We start from the raw sequence: 17,326 nt of genomic DNA on the forward strand, positions 1-17,326 counted from the left end.
AACTCATAGCAATTTTCAACTGTAGGGCTGCATGGCCATTAGCTGTGATTGGGATTTGATTGGTGTTGGAGCTTGTGCAGTTTATCAGCTGCAGCAGGCTGTTCGAGTTAGTCCTATCTCAGCTGGAGCACCTTGCTACCTCAGGTCTTGCTCCTGCCTTACACTTGCTGTCCATTTGCAGCTTTGTGCTCTGCTGCCAAGAGACCAATTTCGTGCCCTACTGGAGGTTTGCTCTGAACGCCATCACTTGTTGTTGGCTTGTTGCACCTTCTCTGATGAACACAATCTTCCAAAAAAAAAACAGTAAATGGCTTTTGGACAGATGATCTAGAATACCGAACATGTGATCGAGTGTCTTTTAGTCAAACATACAAGCTTAATTATGTGCATCTTTGGCTAGGAATAAAGCTAAGCAAATTCTTCTGTGGATAAATTATATACACACTGTGTAGTCTGCCATTATAATTGCTTATATAAGATTAAATATGGTTAATGTGTTTATTGAAATATGGCTCCTGATTTCACATGTGGAAGCTCTTAGACTGAAAGTCAATTATGAGCTGAGCAACTCTGACAGAAGACAGAGCTGTCTTGATCATAAAGGCAGTCAGAATATTATGAGTAGCCACAAATCACCCATATATAGACTTTCTTCATGGATGCTGACAGCAGCAACCCCAGTGGGAAAAGTGGGTTGGGTATAGAAAAAGCTGAAAGTGAAATGAAAATGAGAGCTGCATAAATAATCAGACAATTGATGCACAGTCTTGGAGCAAGCCTATACCCAGAGATTGGCAAATCCATAAGAAAGTGGTTCAGTTCATTTGGAACAATTATGGCAAAGCTGAAGTCAATCTGTTCACAAACAGACAGCTCACAGCCTAGTTTGGTTCAAGGCCCAAAGACACAATTCACTGGTGCATGATTGGCCAAATCGACAGATGTATACTTTACCACCACTGTCACTTTTATAGATGATACTGCACCACATTCAACAGACTATGCAAACAGGGTTGCTGATAGCCCCATTCGGGCTAAACAGACCATGGTTTTGCCTGTTACTAACTGGACCTCTATGCTCATAACCCATAAGGTCAAACCTACTGTCTGTTGCACAGCAGACCACTCACGTTGAAATTATAGGTATGACCCGTGGGAGTCACTTCAGCATACTCTTAAGTGTGTGTGCTGCATCTACACATTGTTTGCATGCAGGCAAGGTTTTCTCAATAGTATGAAACAATAGGCATAAACCCTGAAAGATATTGGCATTTTTGCTAACTTTTCCTAAAAGCTGCATAACATCTGTATTCTTCATACAAAGCAGTGATCCTAAAGTGGAACTAGATTTGGTATTAAGTAGCTTGTAGCTTGTGCAACTTGTCATATGGACTAGTGGAAGATGCAGACATAAAGTGGCTTTCACTTTACAGCTTTTCACAAGCATTATCAGTAGTCACAGAAATCAAACATGCCAAGCTGTGGCTGAACCTGTCTTGCTGTGGCATTCCTACCAAAAATGCTGACAACATAGTATATCAATAAACCTATTGACCAGATGATAATGTGCCTAGGCCAGTCCTGTTTCCAGTGAGGGAGTGAGCTGGCAGATCACTAACCAACTGTTTGTGTACTTTGGGAAAACCATAAAGACAGGTTAGCCCACTGTAGAAAGACAGTAATTTTGCAGACATTTTAAAAATTCAATTTGGGGATTTTCTCCACAAATACATGGGTCAGAGATGAGTGTAGATATCATGTCCTAAAAGAGAATATATAATATGCCCCTACTGTATGCCATTCCAGTTTATATTTTAACAACTAGATTTTTACATAATTGTCATATTAAATACATGAACACTTTAGCTATTTAACAAAAACAGGTTATTTTACTCTACAAAAATTAAATATAGTTATTTGTGAGCATGCATTTCCTGCCCACAATGATGAGAAGAGCTGCAGCTTGACATTTCTCTCCCATATTGCACTAGACATAAGCACTTTTTGGATGCTTTGTGCTCATTATATTGCTGCACTGGCACAATGCCACATTAGCAGTTAGATTAAAGAATTATATTCACAAAATTAATCTCTAATTAATTGCCATTCACCAGGAGACTAGTTGACATACAGCACTCTAGATATGCATGATAAGCTTTATGGAAGACTTCTGATCATTCCATCAGTGCACCTCTAGGTGCCATTCTTAACCCCCTTTCAGAATTATGATGCAAATATGCAAATATGCTTCAATGCAGAAGTTATCATCCATTAAAGGTTGACACGTCGAAACATGACGTACAAATATGCTTTGGCTCTGACGTGACATCTAGTGGATGTCACTGTTAATCCTCAAGATGTAGACAGACAACACTTTGGCTTATAACACAAATATTTTCAAATATTAACTGCACCATTTTTTACATTTTAACCATACACTGGATATTGATCTCAAACTGAAAGGTAAGATGTTTCTCCTAGATTTCTATCCTTTTTTCTTTTTTTTTTAGCTGGAATTACATCAAATACATACAAATGACCCTGCAGTTCAATTTCACACCAAACAAAGAAAGAGGATCAGGCACCGAGGAGTGACCGAGTACTATTTGAACTTGGCTTCCAAAAAATTATCCTGATATTGGTACGAGTTAAGACTTATGGCAGCTGCACAATAGCAGAGATCAGAATGACTCAACCAATATCAATCTGTGTTTCTTATTACATGAGTGAGCAGCCAGTAAATAATGAAAATCACTGCTGAGAGTGAGTCAGTATTGTTGCATTTAGTATAGTTGTATTGATTAGCTGCCTGGAATAGCAATTAAAACTGTGTGAAAGAGGAACAAACTGAGGCTTGGCTTGCTGTATACTGAACAAACATCATTCTGTGGCAAAAATGGCCTTTCACTAAGAAATCCTCTGTCAAGTTATTCAAAGATTAGGCTCAGTGTCCATCTAAACAGCTTTCACTGACAGCTCAATAATATATTACTCAATTAGATGAAACCTGGTTGTAAGCTACTGTTCACTGTAGACATCATATGAGGAAAGTGTTATTGCTGTAAAAGACACATACCTATGTTCATATGTACAGTATTTTCCACTGTAGAAATGTCAGTGTGTGACATTTTCTTGCCTTGTTGTTTCTAGTGTCATTGTTCCCATATGGGAACACCACTTCCTTTCAAGGTCATTATTTTGTAGTGTCGGGGGAATTTTTTTTGAAGGGAAAATTAAATGGGATTTTTGCAGTATCTTATCACATACTGGAAAAAAAAAAATTAGTTATTTAATTGTCATGCTAATGCATGAATTCAATTTGAATAATTCCAGAAATCTCAAGTGAGGATTTTTTTTTATGAAAAGAAAGGGCAGAATGTAATTGTTTCAAAGAACAAACACTCTATAAATCATTAGAAAGAGAATACCTCAAACTTAAGATATTATCAGAACACATTTGATATATTCAAGTCAGTGCTTTGTCAGGTTTCCTGTTTTCTTTACATTTCAAAGGGCAATGTTAGTCTTTGCATTATTTTTGTAAGTGTTATTTGAAGTTACAGGTCATACTTGGTGACACTTTTACACTTGAAATATTCCCTGCTTGGTTATAAGGAATAAAATAAATCACCTTAAAACAAAATTGAGAGTTGTTGGGTCAGATTTCTCTGCAAGCACTTATTTTATCAATAACTGAACACAATAATAATTCATACATTTACCTTACATTTATATAGCTTTTTTCTAGACACTCAAAGCACTTTACTTGGGATGGAGGGGAATCTTCTCAACCACCAGTGTGGAGCATCCACTTGGATGATGCAACGGCAGCCATAGCGTGCCAGAACGCCCACCACACACCAGCTATTAGTGGAGAGGAGAGAGTGATCTAGCCAATTCAGTGACGGGTATTATTTGGAGGCCATGATAGAGAAGGGCCAATGGGGGAATTTCACCAGGACACCGGGGTTATACCCCTACTCTTTTAAGATAAGTGTCCTTTTAATGACCACAGAGTGTCTGGACCTCCGTTTAACGTCTCATCCGTAAAGATTGTGCTGTTTTTACAGTATATTGTCCCTGTCACTGGGGTATTAGGACCCACACAGACCACAGGGTGAGCACCCACTGCTGGCCTCACTAATACCACTTCCAGCAGCAGCCTTAGTTTTCCCCAGGAGATCTCCCATCCAGGTACTGGCCAGGCTCAACCTTGCTTAGCATCAGTGGGAAAACAGGAGGGAGCTGCAGGGAGAGATGGCTCTGGCAAAATCTTTGCATATGATCTCAGGTACATACAGTGATTACATATCACTGGAAACTCACCCTGACTTGACATGAATACTTGAAGCACAGAAATCACAGAATGGGAGTTAGTGCTTAACAAACATTTATGCCAGATAACATACTCAGTGCATCAGTTCAGTGTGTTTTGGTAGATTTATATACTCAGGCTCTGTAATCACCCAAGATCTGAGCAAGCAAAAATTATGATAATATATTGTGCTTCTATTGTTTGTATAGGGTTTGTGGGTATTCTCAATATATTTTCAATATATTTTCATATGGAAATAACAACTTGTAAATATATTCTCTATGTAATCATTACTTACTTGTACAATACTGTACAGTAAATAATGTGCAGTAAATTGCATATTTGCATATACTTGATTTAATAACCCAAATATCCAGACTCAACCTACAAATATGATATACTAGAAATCTAGCAAAAAAATAGACAGGTACAGAAATTAGTCACAAAAAAATCACAACTGAACATATGAACTCACTCAAAATTCCAACATTAAAGTCATCAAGTCTCTACTGGGAAGAAAATGCATTTGATGCAAATTCTACTCCATGTTTTCTTTCAAAGATGTCCGCAAGCCACTTTTCATATAATTTCATATGAGGCCCCAACAGTGGCAGCCTGGTGGTGCTGGGAATTCAACCCAGAACCTTCCGTAGCCGAGTAGCCACCATGTTCTGCATGGAGGAGTGGACCCTGATCACTCTATACATCTCCAATTATGTTAGACATTACATGTAGAGACCTGACACTGTTCTCTCCCAGGCAGGCATCACAAAATATTATTTGTAAGAGTGTCAAAAAAATTTTAATAAACGTTTGAGTAAAACAATAAAGTGGTGACTGCATGTTGGTGGTGACCAATACTTGATAAGAGCACTGTATTGGAAGTATGGCTATACTTACAAAATGTTGCTATCAGTCTATACAATTTCAAGGAAGCAACAATTTTACATTACACATGAAAAATTAAAGAGACAACAGTCTAGACCTAAATGTATTTTATTACGGACCAAGTACAAACTCTTGGAGTGAAAAACACCTTCTTACAATCTGTGTGAAACCTCGCGTGCTGTCTTTCCGTTTCATCCAATCATTGAGCCAGTAAAACAGTTTCTATGGCAACAGACACTAGGACAGGAGGTTAGTTTAATAGCTTGTCTTTTTAAAAACTCGTTTAGCTATGTAGGTCAATATCGAATTCAACATGCAAAATGGTGTGTTAAAATTTGCTCAGTATCAAGAAAAGGATAGTCGACAGTGAAAACCGCTCATTTAAAGAAGATTGGACTGAAAAACAAGTGTTCATTCTCCCCAAGAGAAAAACTAAGCTAATGGGCTTAATTTGTAATGAAACCATGGCCAATGTTAAGAGTGGTATTGTCAAGAGCAACTATGAGACCAAGCATGCAAATTTTGAACAAAACTACTCACAGAACACGGAGGTAAGAGCCACAAAAAAAAAAAAAAAAAAACTAAAATCAAAATATCAAGCTACAAGCAGAACAATGGTTAGAACAATGACACAGGAAGAGTGAGCAACGGAAGCTTCACTTCGAGTGGGATGGGTCTTGAGTAAACACAAGAAAGCTTTCTCTGATGCTGAAATAGTGAAAGTGCATGAGTGAAGTGATAGATGGAAACTAAATAAATGAAAAGTCAGAGAACATTCCCTGTTCAGATTCCACTGCAGCAAGAACAACTGAAGTACTGGTCTGAAGACTTAGCCATACTATAACAAAGGTTAAGTCCAACAAAGACAATCAGCTGTGCATTGTGTTTGGTGGATGAACCAACAAACACAATGCACAGCTGATTGTCTTTGTTCAATTTTATGATTATACAGCTGAGTTTTGTGAAGACGATTAGGGCTGATAAACCTCCATGGCCACACAAGAAGGGAGAACCTTTAGGAATACATAATGCAGCTGCTAAGCGAGATAGATGTATAGATTTGAAACAACTAGTCTCCATTGCTACTGACTGGCCACAACTAGTCAAAAATGTCACAGAATTCTTAGTGGAACCACAGAAGGTCTGCCCATGGGCCAATACTGCTTATCTACAAACAGAGTTGCTAGCTCACTGTGACCCTGTAACTTTCTGGACAAAGATTTGAGTAAATGTTCCTCTCCTGCAGAAGGTGGCCACTCACATATTGACCATGTTTACCTCAATATACACCTGTGAATCTGCATGTTCAACTATGAAGATGGTGAAGATTTCGTACCACCACAGGCTTACAAATTAACATTTACAACAGTGTCTCTCGCTCTCTGATATTTCTCCTTCTATTTAAAACTTTGGTAACAGAAACAAGACGTAATTTCCCCCACTAAATTCCACTTTTTGTACATAGTTCTGGATTTTTTTAGTTTGTACACTAGCCTCATGTTGTACTTCATGAGATACATGGGGTTTATTTTGCTCGTTTGTCCTATACGGACCTTCAGTTCTGTGGAAATTTGGTAAGTGGACCTCTGAGATTCATATTTGAGTAGCCTTGTTATAGATTGATGAAACTGAAAACAAACACGAAGTGATACTGCTATCTAGTGGACAATTAAAATGTTACTTCTACTTCAGAAAATTACATCACCAAATTTTTCAAACTGGCTCATGAGGGGTATAATTCTCTTTTATTATAAATTTCAAACTGACCTGCCAAACAATAAAAATGTTGAAGGAGTTATGAGAGCTATTGAGTGTTCTGTTCTTACATACAATCAGCAAAAATAATTACTGGGTTGGCTATATAAGTAACAAGTAATTATATTTGCTGATTGTTTGTAAAAACAGAACATTCAATAGCTCTTGTAACTCATTTTTTCTCTCTTTATTTGCTAATTCATTTTATTTGCAAATATTTGCTGAACTTTTTGTATATCTTAAATCCTAAGGGTTAGTGAATAAATACACTTAATAAATAGACTCTGGGTCAGATTCTACAAGTGTTTGCTGTTGACATTCATATGTACTGTGTAAAAGTTTTAGGCACCCTTTCTTGTCTTAGATGTAAATGTTACAGAAAAAAAGATGTTTGTATGTCAGTAAAGGAAGTAACATATTGTATAAAAATAAATAAATAATGGTGGTTGTCCGGGATTACCTGCAAAAATAGAAGTAGCCTAAATGTGACTGTCAAAGTCAGTAAAAGAACAGTTTCAGATTCTCCAAAACACTTAAAAAGCCAAACCAATATTATTACTAGGCAGTATTCTCATAAAACTATATGAAGTGTATACCTGTGACTTGTCATGGCAAATACTGACTTTCTTCAGTTTAGTGCTGTGTACTTCACTTACCCTAAATTCTCCATCTGGGGATTAATAAAGTATTATCTTATCTGATCTTATCTTTATATATATATATATATATATATATATATATATATATATATATATATATATATATATATATATATATATATATAACATTTATTTTCATTATTTTGAAACGACCTTTGTTTGATAGCATTTCTTTACAAGGGCCTTTGACTTTTGCACAATACTGACCATACATACAAATACGACTGTATGTTTTAAAACTTGTTTTAATACTATTGAGTCACTTAATACGTTTTGTTCTGAGTTACTTTATTCATTCATTTAAAATAAACATAACAGAAGCATAAAAAGAAATGCTATCACTTAGTTAGGTGTCAAGTTGATCATATTGGATAGAAACGTTACATGTAATAGAAATGCCCAAGGTTAACAATAAAATATTTCCTTGACTGCAGATAATTAGCAACTAAAACTTTGAGTTGAAACAATTTCTTTATAAATACACAAACTCATAAAGGGGGGGGGGGGGAGTCAAGATGGATGTTTGTTGGCAATGATAAATTAAAAATAAACTTTTTTTGTTTTTGTTTTGCATTTCAGTTCAATAACATAACGGCTGCTTGATTAAGTCAGGCAATTCCGTTAATTGAATTTGGCCCAATTGTCGACATCTGCTGTCGGCTGAAAGAGTGGAGTCCTCCACCCTCCATGCACAAGGTCGTGCTCCCCATCCTCCACCAGCCGCCGAATAACTAAGTATCTTATAACCTTAATAACCTTCGTTTGGTTTGTATAAATCCTAGTAAATCAGCACGGGTGCGTTAATAGGCTAATCTTGCTGTCGTTTCTTTAATGGCGTCTAACTTCCGTCTTAACCCGTCTTCTTCACCACACCGGAGGCATGGCGGCGCACTAAAGCTGCATCCTGAATCCAACACATCCTACAACCTACACACGCATCGCTCAGGTTTTCAGCGCATGTTTACGCTTGTCTCCGTAATGTCCTTTAATGGTGTTCCTGTTATTCAATTTGTACCAGTTATCCGGCTGGAGACATCATGGTAAATCAAGATCAGGAGAAGATTTGACACTGCTGCACGGGAGGCAAACGGAAGCAGATCTGAAAAAAATAATAATAATAATAATTAAAAATCGATTTTTATTTATTAGTACGGAATCGTTTGGCGTTTAAAGAAACAACTGAACATCACTTAAGGTTTTTTTTTTTTTTTTTGGCACGGTGATCCCCGGTGCATCCTTGTATCATGTCCCCGCCAGGCTCAGCTGCGACAGGCAGTGAGAGCAGCACTGCGACCGCGTTAGAGGAGGAGGCAGACAGCCCGAGAGAGGAGGTAGGAAAACAGACTCATTCCACCACCATCATGCTGCACCAGGCGTAAACAAATAGCACGATTTACTAGTACACAGACCCGAATCATTTTCATTCATGCAATATTAAGAATATGGCATGCATCTGCATCTTAGGCTGGGTTCATTCAGAAGCCACTGATGTAAACAAATGAGCAAAAGCACGACATTTGGACAAACTCATCATTCTGGCTCCATCCTTCAGTACTCGTATGTTTGTGTAACAGTTGTTAGGATAATCCTTTATTGCACTGAATGTGTTCCATCATTTCTGTGCATCAATAATCTTGCAGCAATATTATTCAATGATAGTGCCATGCAAAATAAATTATTAACCCATACCACTGCAATTTATTGATTATGTAATAGCAACATTGAACCGTGAAGCATTTATTGCTTTTTGATTTTTTACAGTCTGCTTAATGAGCCATTATCTATTTGCACCCATGTAAACCTACTGTATGTATGCTGTATTCTGTCCCCATGTTTACATGCAGCAAAGGCCTCTGAAACAGTCACTGAGCAAGTCCCTGTGCAGAGAAGTGTTCTGGAAATGCCTCCTGCTCTCCATGCTCATGTATGGGTGCATGGGAGCCATGGTGTGGTGCCATGTTACCAAGGTCACCCGGCTAAGCTTCGACAGTACCTACAAAGGGAAGTCCATGATATATCATGACAGTCCATGCTCCGATGGTTATATTTATATCCCTTTAGCATTCCTTGTCATGCTCTATGTGGTTTACTTGGTGGAGTGCTGGCACTGCCATGCAAGGAACGAGCTACAGTACAAAGTGGATGTAGAGGGAATCTATGAAAGGGTGCAGAGGATGCAACAGGCCAAGCCCTGTATTTGGTGGAAAGCCATCAGCTACCATTATGTCCGGCGAACGCGACAGGTAACACGCTACCGCAACGGTGATGCCTACACCACCACTCAGGTGTATCATGAGAGGGTGAACACACATGTGGCTGAAGCAGAATTTGACTATGGCCACTGTGGAGTGAAGGATGTTTCCAAACAATTAGTTGGCCTGGATAAATCACCTATCACCAAATTAAGGTTCACTAAGTGCTTTAGCTTTGCTAATGTGGAGTCTGAGAACTCCTACCTTACTCAGCGGGCCAGGTTCTTTACGGACAATGAAGGTCTTGATGATTATATGGAGGCCCGGGAGGGAATGCATCTGAAGAATGTAGACTTCAAAGAGTACATAATTGCCTTCTCAAATCCAGACAACCACCCCTGGTACATCTCTAACTATGTCTTCTGGACAGCTGCCTTCCTAACATTCTCTTGGCCTTTGAGGGTGCTGACAGAGTACCGCACATCTTACGTCCACTACCGTGTGGAGAAGCTCTTCGGAACAGACTACATTCCAATGACACCTTGTGAAGAGCATCCGTACTGCAGACGCATTCCCAGGGTCAACACCATTGACAGCACTGAGCTAGAATGGCACATCCGCTCCAACCAACAGCTGGTGCCCAGTTACTCAGAGGCGGGTCTGATGGATTTAGCCCAGCGCTCAGGAGGTTTCAGGCAGAACTGTGAGCGTTGCCACCGAGCCATCAGCAGCTCTTCAGTCTTCTCCCGTAGTGCTCTGAGCATCTGCAATGCAAGTCCTCGCCTTCCCTTTAGCAGCAGCCGCTTCTCACTGGGCCGTCTGTATGGCTCACGCCGCAGCTGCTTCTGGAGGAGCGGTAGCCTGGATGAGCCCGAGAGCCCCAGCGAAAACACACGCTGTCTCTCTGGACATATTGCCACAGCTGAGGATGACCCTCCAACCTACCAAGATGCGCTCTACTTCCCAGTTCTCATTGTGCATTGCAGTGAGAGCTGCCCCAATCACCGCTCTTTCCACAGAAACAGCTCATGTGTAGAGACCTCCTTATGAGGCTCACTGATGCACCATTGAGGGATAGTAATAAAAACAAACGGATATTAATAAACAGTCCAATACTAAAATCAAAATTGACCTGTCGCTCAGGAATCACAGTGTCCATGGCCCAATATTTGCAACAAAGAGGCTGTTATGGGAATGGTGCATTTCTAAAAGACAGACTTTGTATTTATGTAGAACTAAGAATGTCCTCAGCACTGCATTTACCAAAATGTAATCAAACATTCAGAAGCTACTTTGTCTACATTATCATTGCATTCACAGCAATAATCAGTGTCCTGTTAGAAGTAATAATTTTTCTATTACATGGGTCTAATTACTGCTGCAAGATTTTTATGTAATGTTGCAGGACAAGTGTTTCTTTGTCTTGTTAAATATGGAGGCCTAAGTCTTTACAAAGCAAATATCCTCTCAGTGTGCTTTTGACTTTTATCACAACGTTTTGTTTTACTGGACAACCTTTCTTTGTAATTATGTTGCACTCAAGGTCACATAAACCAAATTATGTGTATTGAACAAGAATGTTCTCAAGGTACTTTGAAAGTAAAAGCGATGTACAGTATATCACCATATAAAACTATAACATGTATGGTTTACACTTATGTAGGACACCATGTATTGTATACAAGAGATATCCATTGTGTGTCATTTCAGTGTGATGTAACTTGATAATATGCTATGGTTTGCTATTACGAACATATTGTCTATTATAAGTATACAACACAGGATATCTGAATCTGCTGAGGGAAAAAAAAATCTACATTTCAGGCTATGCAACAATTAACCTCCAGTATAGTATGCCATTCAACTGTATATACAATTTAAATGGAATGTATGACTGTTGTATCTTTTTTAATTGCTTGTATGTAAAACACCAACCCAGGTTGTGGACAGATCACAGGGTGGACGTTAAAACCCAGGAACATGTGGTATGTTCGTTATGTGAGAACTTTATTTGGCAGTGGGAAGTTGCTTCTGTATGATGGTAAAGTGTTGGACAAGAGCATTACAAAGCATGGCACAATGAAAAAGGGCACTGCAAACTTCCTGAGCTTAAAACAGCGAATTATTTGGACTACCTACTCTCAACCAAAGTCATCTACTGAATGGTTGAACTTTATCAACATCTTACTAGAAAACAGTTGTATCAGACCAGTGTCAAATCAGAACATTGGGGAACATCAGATCCTCTTCCAAGGACATCTGCCAAAACTGAAATCCAAGATTCATTTGTATCTTTGGTGCTTTGACTGTTGTGTCTAGAAGAAAACTGTTAAAACTAGATATATGCTACATTTTATATTCTCTGAATACCCATCTATCCCATAATGTTATAGGAAACATTCAGTAATGGTCATAAGAAGGTTAAACTGGTATGAAAGTAACCTTTTTTGAAAATGTGATGTTATATGATTTGCTTCACAGAGTTCGCTTTCTAAGAACCATTCAGAAAATATTCTTCTTACCTAAAATTGTTAGCTGGGTAAATTGCATCACATTTACTGATTGGGTCTGTGGAAAATCACACAATGTTGCCTTTATGTAGCACAAACACAATAAAACATCAATATGACACATCAAGGTGAAAGTATAAGCATTCAATAAATCAATTGTGTAAAAGTGAGGTGTGTGTTGGAAGAAATGAATACTCAACAAGACACAGCAATAAAGTAACACATTTCATTCAGGAATCAGCTTAAACAGATGGCAGAAAAAATAGTGGTCAATTTGAATGTTGTTAAAAAGGAAATGATTGTGACATATATTACTAATGTCATTTAAAAAATACGGCTATTTTCATTAGGTTATTGTGCATTATTTTCAAACACAAAAGGAATAAACATGATATTAAACGTAGCAAAGTAAATGGCTAAATGAAAGAGAGCAGAATTAGGACATTAATGGTAATCAGAATTACAACGGATATTGTCAGATGAGTATTAGATAGTTTAACATTTTACATTATATAATTACACAATTAGAGAGCACATTAACAGAGTACTATGTTTAGCATGGCTGTGACATGACTTCCCTGCAGGAACACTGCTAACATGCGCCTGCAGTACCCCTCTTTGGTGTGGAAGATGTATTTAGGCAAATTGAATAAAGATATCAAAATAATCAAGGATTGGGCAAAAAAAGAAATGTCAGAAACATTTCCGTAGAATTCTCTGCATCATATTTATTTAAGTCAATTTGTACACGTGACCTATTTATTTAAAATATTGTGTATATTTAATGAAACACAAACATTGAATATAATAGTGAATGTGAAGGTATGGTGAAAATTGTTACAAAGTGTTCCCAATAAACTGTAAAATCACAAATTTAGAGACTATGCTAAATGATGACCATGAAATATTAGACATCTATGACCTTTAATTAAAGGATGACCAAATTAAAGAATAAAGAGATCCTTATATTTTACCAACTCTTAAACCTTCTCTGGATTAAAAAGTACAATACCTTAATTAATCTATTATACAATGTCACATGAGGCCAAACTTGTTAATATAAATACATGCAAACATCAATTAAAAACTTTCAATCTCAGTCTTGCTTTTCAAATAAGAGAGAATTATTTGAGGGTTTTTTTTTTTCTTGAGTGCTTTCCCCTTTATAGACAACATGACCGAGATCCTCTTCCTGTGTAGTTGAAGTGTGCACACTGGTCACATTAAATTGCATTCTTGTGAAGAATGAGACAAATTAAAATCAGCAGAGAAATTTCCCCAGCAGGAGCACTATAGAGCAGAGGCCAAACATAGCATCACTCTCTTTAGGTGGTTGGCAAAGAAATGGATCCTTCTGTCACCCAGAATGCTGAAGCAAAGAGTACAGCAAAAGGTTTCAAGGTTGTGTAACAATATATCCTAAAAAATCACCGGAGAATAAAACCAAAGAACTTGAATACTTGAGAAGGTTTTTGTGAGCTTCTTATGACCAGCAAGAGAATTAAATCAGTCATCCAAATCATTTTGAGCACAATAATATATATATACAGAGAGAGAGATAAGCTAATAATATCATGTCTGTGTATAGATAGATATAGATAGATATAGAGTATTTGAGACACTAACTCTAATTAAATGCAGGTCATGAGAATAAATTTATTTAAGGCCACATGAATTACTGTGTTTTAAAACAGAAATATAATCTCTTGTTTGTATGGGTTTGTATCAATTGACAGATGCAGTGTACCATGGCAGATGCAGAGTCACTATTTTCATGATTTATAAATTCATACGTTCTTGTGAATTATCAAACCTTCCCAACCTCTTGTATTTCAGTGCAGGATGGAGAGCTGCTTGTTCTGCCAGGCCCCGATGGAGTTGGATGATGAACAATGATCAGTGTCCAAATTGTTTCGGACAGAAGCATCTCAGATAAGCACAGAGCCTTGCCTTAACTGCAGCATAATATCGCTGTGTGGTCGCAGCAGGAACTGAAGCAAACAGCCAACATGGTTGCGTGCTCCTCTAGAAATAGAACAGTTGCTTGCTGAGTTATTGAATGTAGTTTAGGTCAGTCATGTGACAAACAAGCAATTTCACCTACCTATGAACACATGCACATCTGGAACAAGAGCATCAGTTAAATAAGCTACATAAATACAAATAGTTAATAAGTGAACCCAAACCATTTATTGTTTTTGTTATGTTTTGTTCTTTTACATTTTTAATACTTTTATTAACATCTATATCTATATAATAAATTAATATGTTTATTCCAGCTAGCAAAGTGTAGCTGGAAAAAAGTATTTAAAATAATTTGGCTTCTTACCTTTTAATTCTCTTTAAAACTATAACTGATTATTTATTTATTCATTTGTTTGTTTATTTATTTTATTTACTGTCAAATGTTTAGGGAGATTTCTGAAATCCAAATTTTTCACAATATTATTTGTGTTAAATGTAACCATTGTGGCAATAATGAGAATGGTAAGAGGCTTAGATTAGAGATAATATTAGTCCACGGGCAGCACTGTGTATTTTTCCATCTATTACATCTAATATTCAGAGGAGCCTACATTAATCACATTGTTATACTAGCTCAAGGTCTACAGTAAGCAGCATGAAAAATATGTAGAAGCTCAACACCATCTCCAGCAGGTGGCGCTGTGTGCAAAGATTTCCCATAAGCCAAACGACATCATTTTATGGTATGAAAAGTTGTAAGTTAAATCATTATTATTTTGAAATGTTTAGACCCATGTGTCAGATGGCATTAGACACTAACGTTGTATAAGATAATAATGATCAAAATAAATACATTTTGGGCTTTATTTTCATGTTCATAATGTGCTCTCCAAAATAAGATGAGAGATAACATGTACCTTTAAGTACGAAGAGTAACATCAAAGAAAGAAATAAAGAAAATAATTTCCATAAATGCATATACAATAGAAATAATAGAAACAATAAATAAGGTATACAACAAGGCATAAGACCTTATTGTATGAGCACATTGTATATTTTTAATATCTTCATGCACCACTGCACAGGTGGAAACATGGTGTAGACTGATGAAAATTGAAAAAAAGGTGTTGGGTTTAAATGATTATATTATGGTTACTGTGAGATCCAATCAAATCAACTCCACTCATTCCACCAAGTGTGTGCAGTGCAGCATAGGGACATTTTCGTAATGACAATTTATAATGTTGAAATAACACTAGCTGACACTTCCCAGCAGATATGTGAGCTACACTACATGGCCAAAAGTATGTGGACACCTGACCATTACAGTAATATGTGGATCTTCCCTAAACACAAAGCACACAATTGCCTAGAATGTCTTTGTATGTTGTAACTTTAAGATGTCCCTTTACTGGAACTAAGCCTAAACATCTTTCAGAATGATAGTGCCCATTTGTACAAACTGAGCTCCATATAGACATGGTTTGCCAAAGTTTAAGTGCAGAACTCAGTATTCCTAAAATACAGTTCAGTTTCTCCCTTTAATATCATAACCAAACTAAAGGTATGAGAGTTTTTCCATGACAGACTAGTGCTATTATATAGTATGGTTAAATTACATTCAACTAATCATTAGATTTCATGGCATTCATCATGGAACTGATATACCTACAGAAGTACATTCCAGAGATTCGTGAACTTCTTATCACCAGAAGGACAATTAAAACAGTCATCAAAACTATATTTAGAACAGAGCAGTATGTTGTTTTTTATAGTAGATTGGGAGAACCTAAGTGGCCGTTACAGAGCCCTGACCTTAACCCCACTGAACACCTTTGGAATTTATTGGATCACAGACTGCACACCAGGCCTCCTCACCAGACATCAGTGTCTGACCTCACTAATGTTCTTGTGGCTGAACGGGAAAATCCCCACAGCCACGCTCAAAAATCTAGTGGAAAGCCTTCCCTGAATAGTGGAGGTTATTATAACAGCAAGGGGCAGACCAAATTTGGAATGGGATTTTCAAAATCCATATATGGGTATAATGGTCAGGTGTCCACATACTTTAGGCCATATAGTGTATATGTAGGCATATGCAGAGCTATTGGATTTTTAAATTATGTTCATCAGGCCTAAAAAGCCTAAAAACAGTTAAACTGTTGGAAAATTTCAGGGTAGGGGATCATGTAGGTTATAATGCTGTTGGTATTCTATCATGATTGATATTGATGACTATTATGTTAATATATTTGTTATTTTAGTACAGCAATCCTATGGGACTTGGAATGGATTTCTATGGCATTTCTTACACATAATAACATGACACACAGAATAACAAATAAGTTTTTACTGGTTGACTTATAATTGGTGTGAACTAAAGTGCAACAAAAATACACTTCATAATAGCTTTGGCGTGAACTGCACTTTAGTAGCCACAACTTATTTGTTTGTTTTTAATTGTTATAGATAAAAGAGTTAATTCTGATGTATTGAGTTCATCTTTGGATAAAGCTGGGGTGGCATATGTACTGTAAGTAGTGCACATTCACAAAACTGTGTTGTAAGAAACAGGACTGGACTCATAAAGCTACACTTGAGGTCAGGAAAACCAGCATATCTGTGGCTGTGCTAAGAGCAGTTTTCAGGAGGTGCAAAAAAACACGTTTTTAACAACAACAAAAAACTCTCAGTGGATTTTAAATGCCACTCTCACTTTTGTGTCTCTCCTTCTAGATCAACATAGCACATTCATTTATGGACACAAAAATAGAAACAGACCGCAAATGTGAACAGTTTGGTTGTGCTCAAAATAGCATAAGACTGACATTAGCAGTAAATTACCCTTGAAATCTTCAGTGATGAGCTTAAACTAAAGAAGTTAGATCAGGCCCTTTTGCATCCATGTAAGTGCAGTGCAGCAGAGTCTATAACACTTTCATTATCCATGTTAGCTTGAGATCACTGTGCTGTGTGAATTAGTCATGCTTAAATTGCTCATCATACTGAGGGAATAAAGAGAACACATATCTACACACTTGC

The 17,326-nt window shown here is 37.2% G+C and overlaps 1 protein-coding gene across 1 annotated transcript; it reads left to right on the top strand.

Moving 5' to 3' along the window:
• The first annotated feature begins 8,162 nt into the window (after positions 1 to 8,162).
• On the top strand, positions 8,163 to 12,484 carry tmem151bb (transmembrane protein 151Bb). The gene is made up of 2 exons (XM_047157758.2): positions 8,163 to 8,948; positions 9,462 to 12,484. The coding sequence occupies exons 1-2, from the start codon at positions 8,862 to 8,864 to the stop codon at positions 10,857 to 10,859; spliced, it is 1,485 nt and encodes a 494-aa protein (XP_047013714.2). The 5' UTR covers positions 8,163 to 8,861; the 3' UTR covers positions 10,860 to 12,484.
• The last annotated feature ends 4,842 nt before the right edge of the window (positions 12,485 to 17,326 follow it).

Source organism: Ictalurus punctatus, chromosome 9 (genome assembly GCF_001660625.3).
Source record: "Ictalurus punctatus breed USDA103 chromosome 9, Coco_2.0, whole genome shotgun sequence".
Taxonomy (NCBI): Eukaryota; Metazoa; Chordata; class Actinopteri; order Siluriformes; family Ictaluridae; genus Ictalurus; species Ictalurus punctatus.

Coding starts and splice junctions, on each gene's coding strand:
- tmem151bb (XM_047157758.2), top strand. CDS start 8,862: ATGTCCCCGCCAGGCTCAGCTGCGACAGGCAGTGAGAGCAGCACTGCG. Junction 8,949..9,461: donor CAGACAGCCCGAGAGAGGAG/GTAGGAAAACAG, acceptor GTTTACATGCAG/CAAAGGCCTCTGAAACAGTC.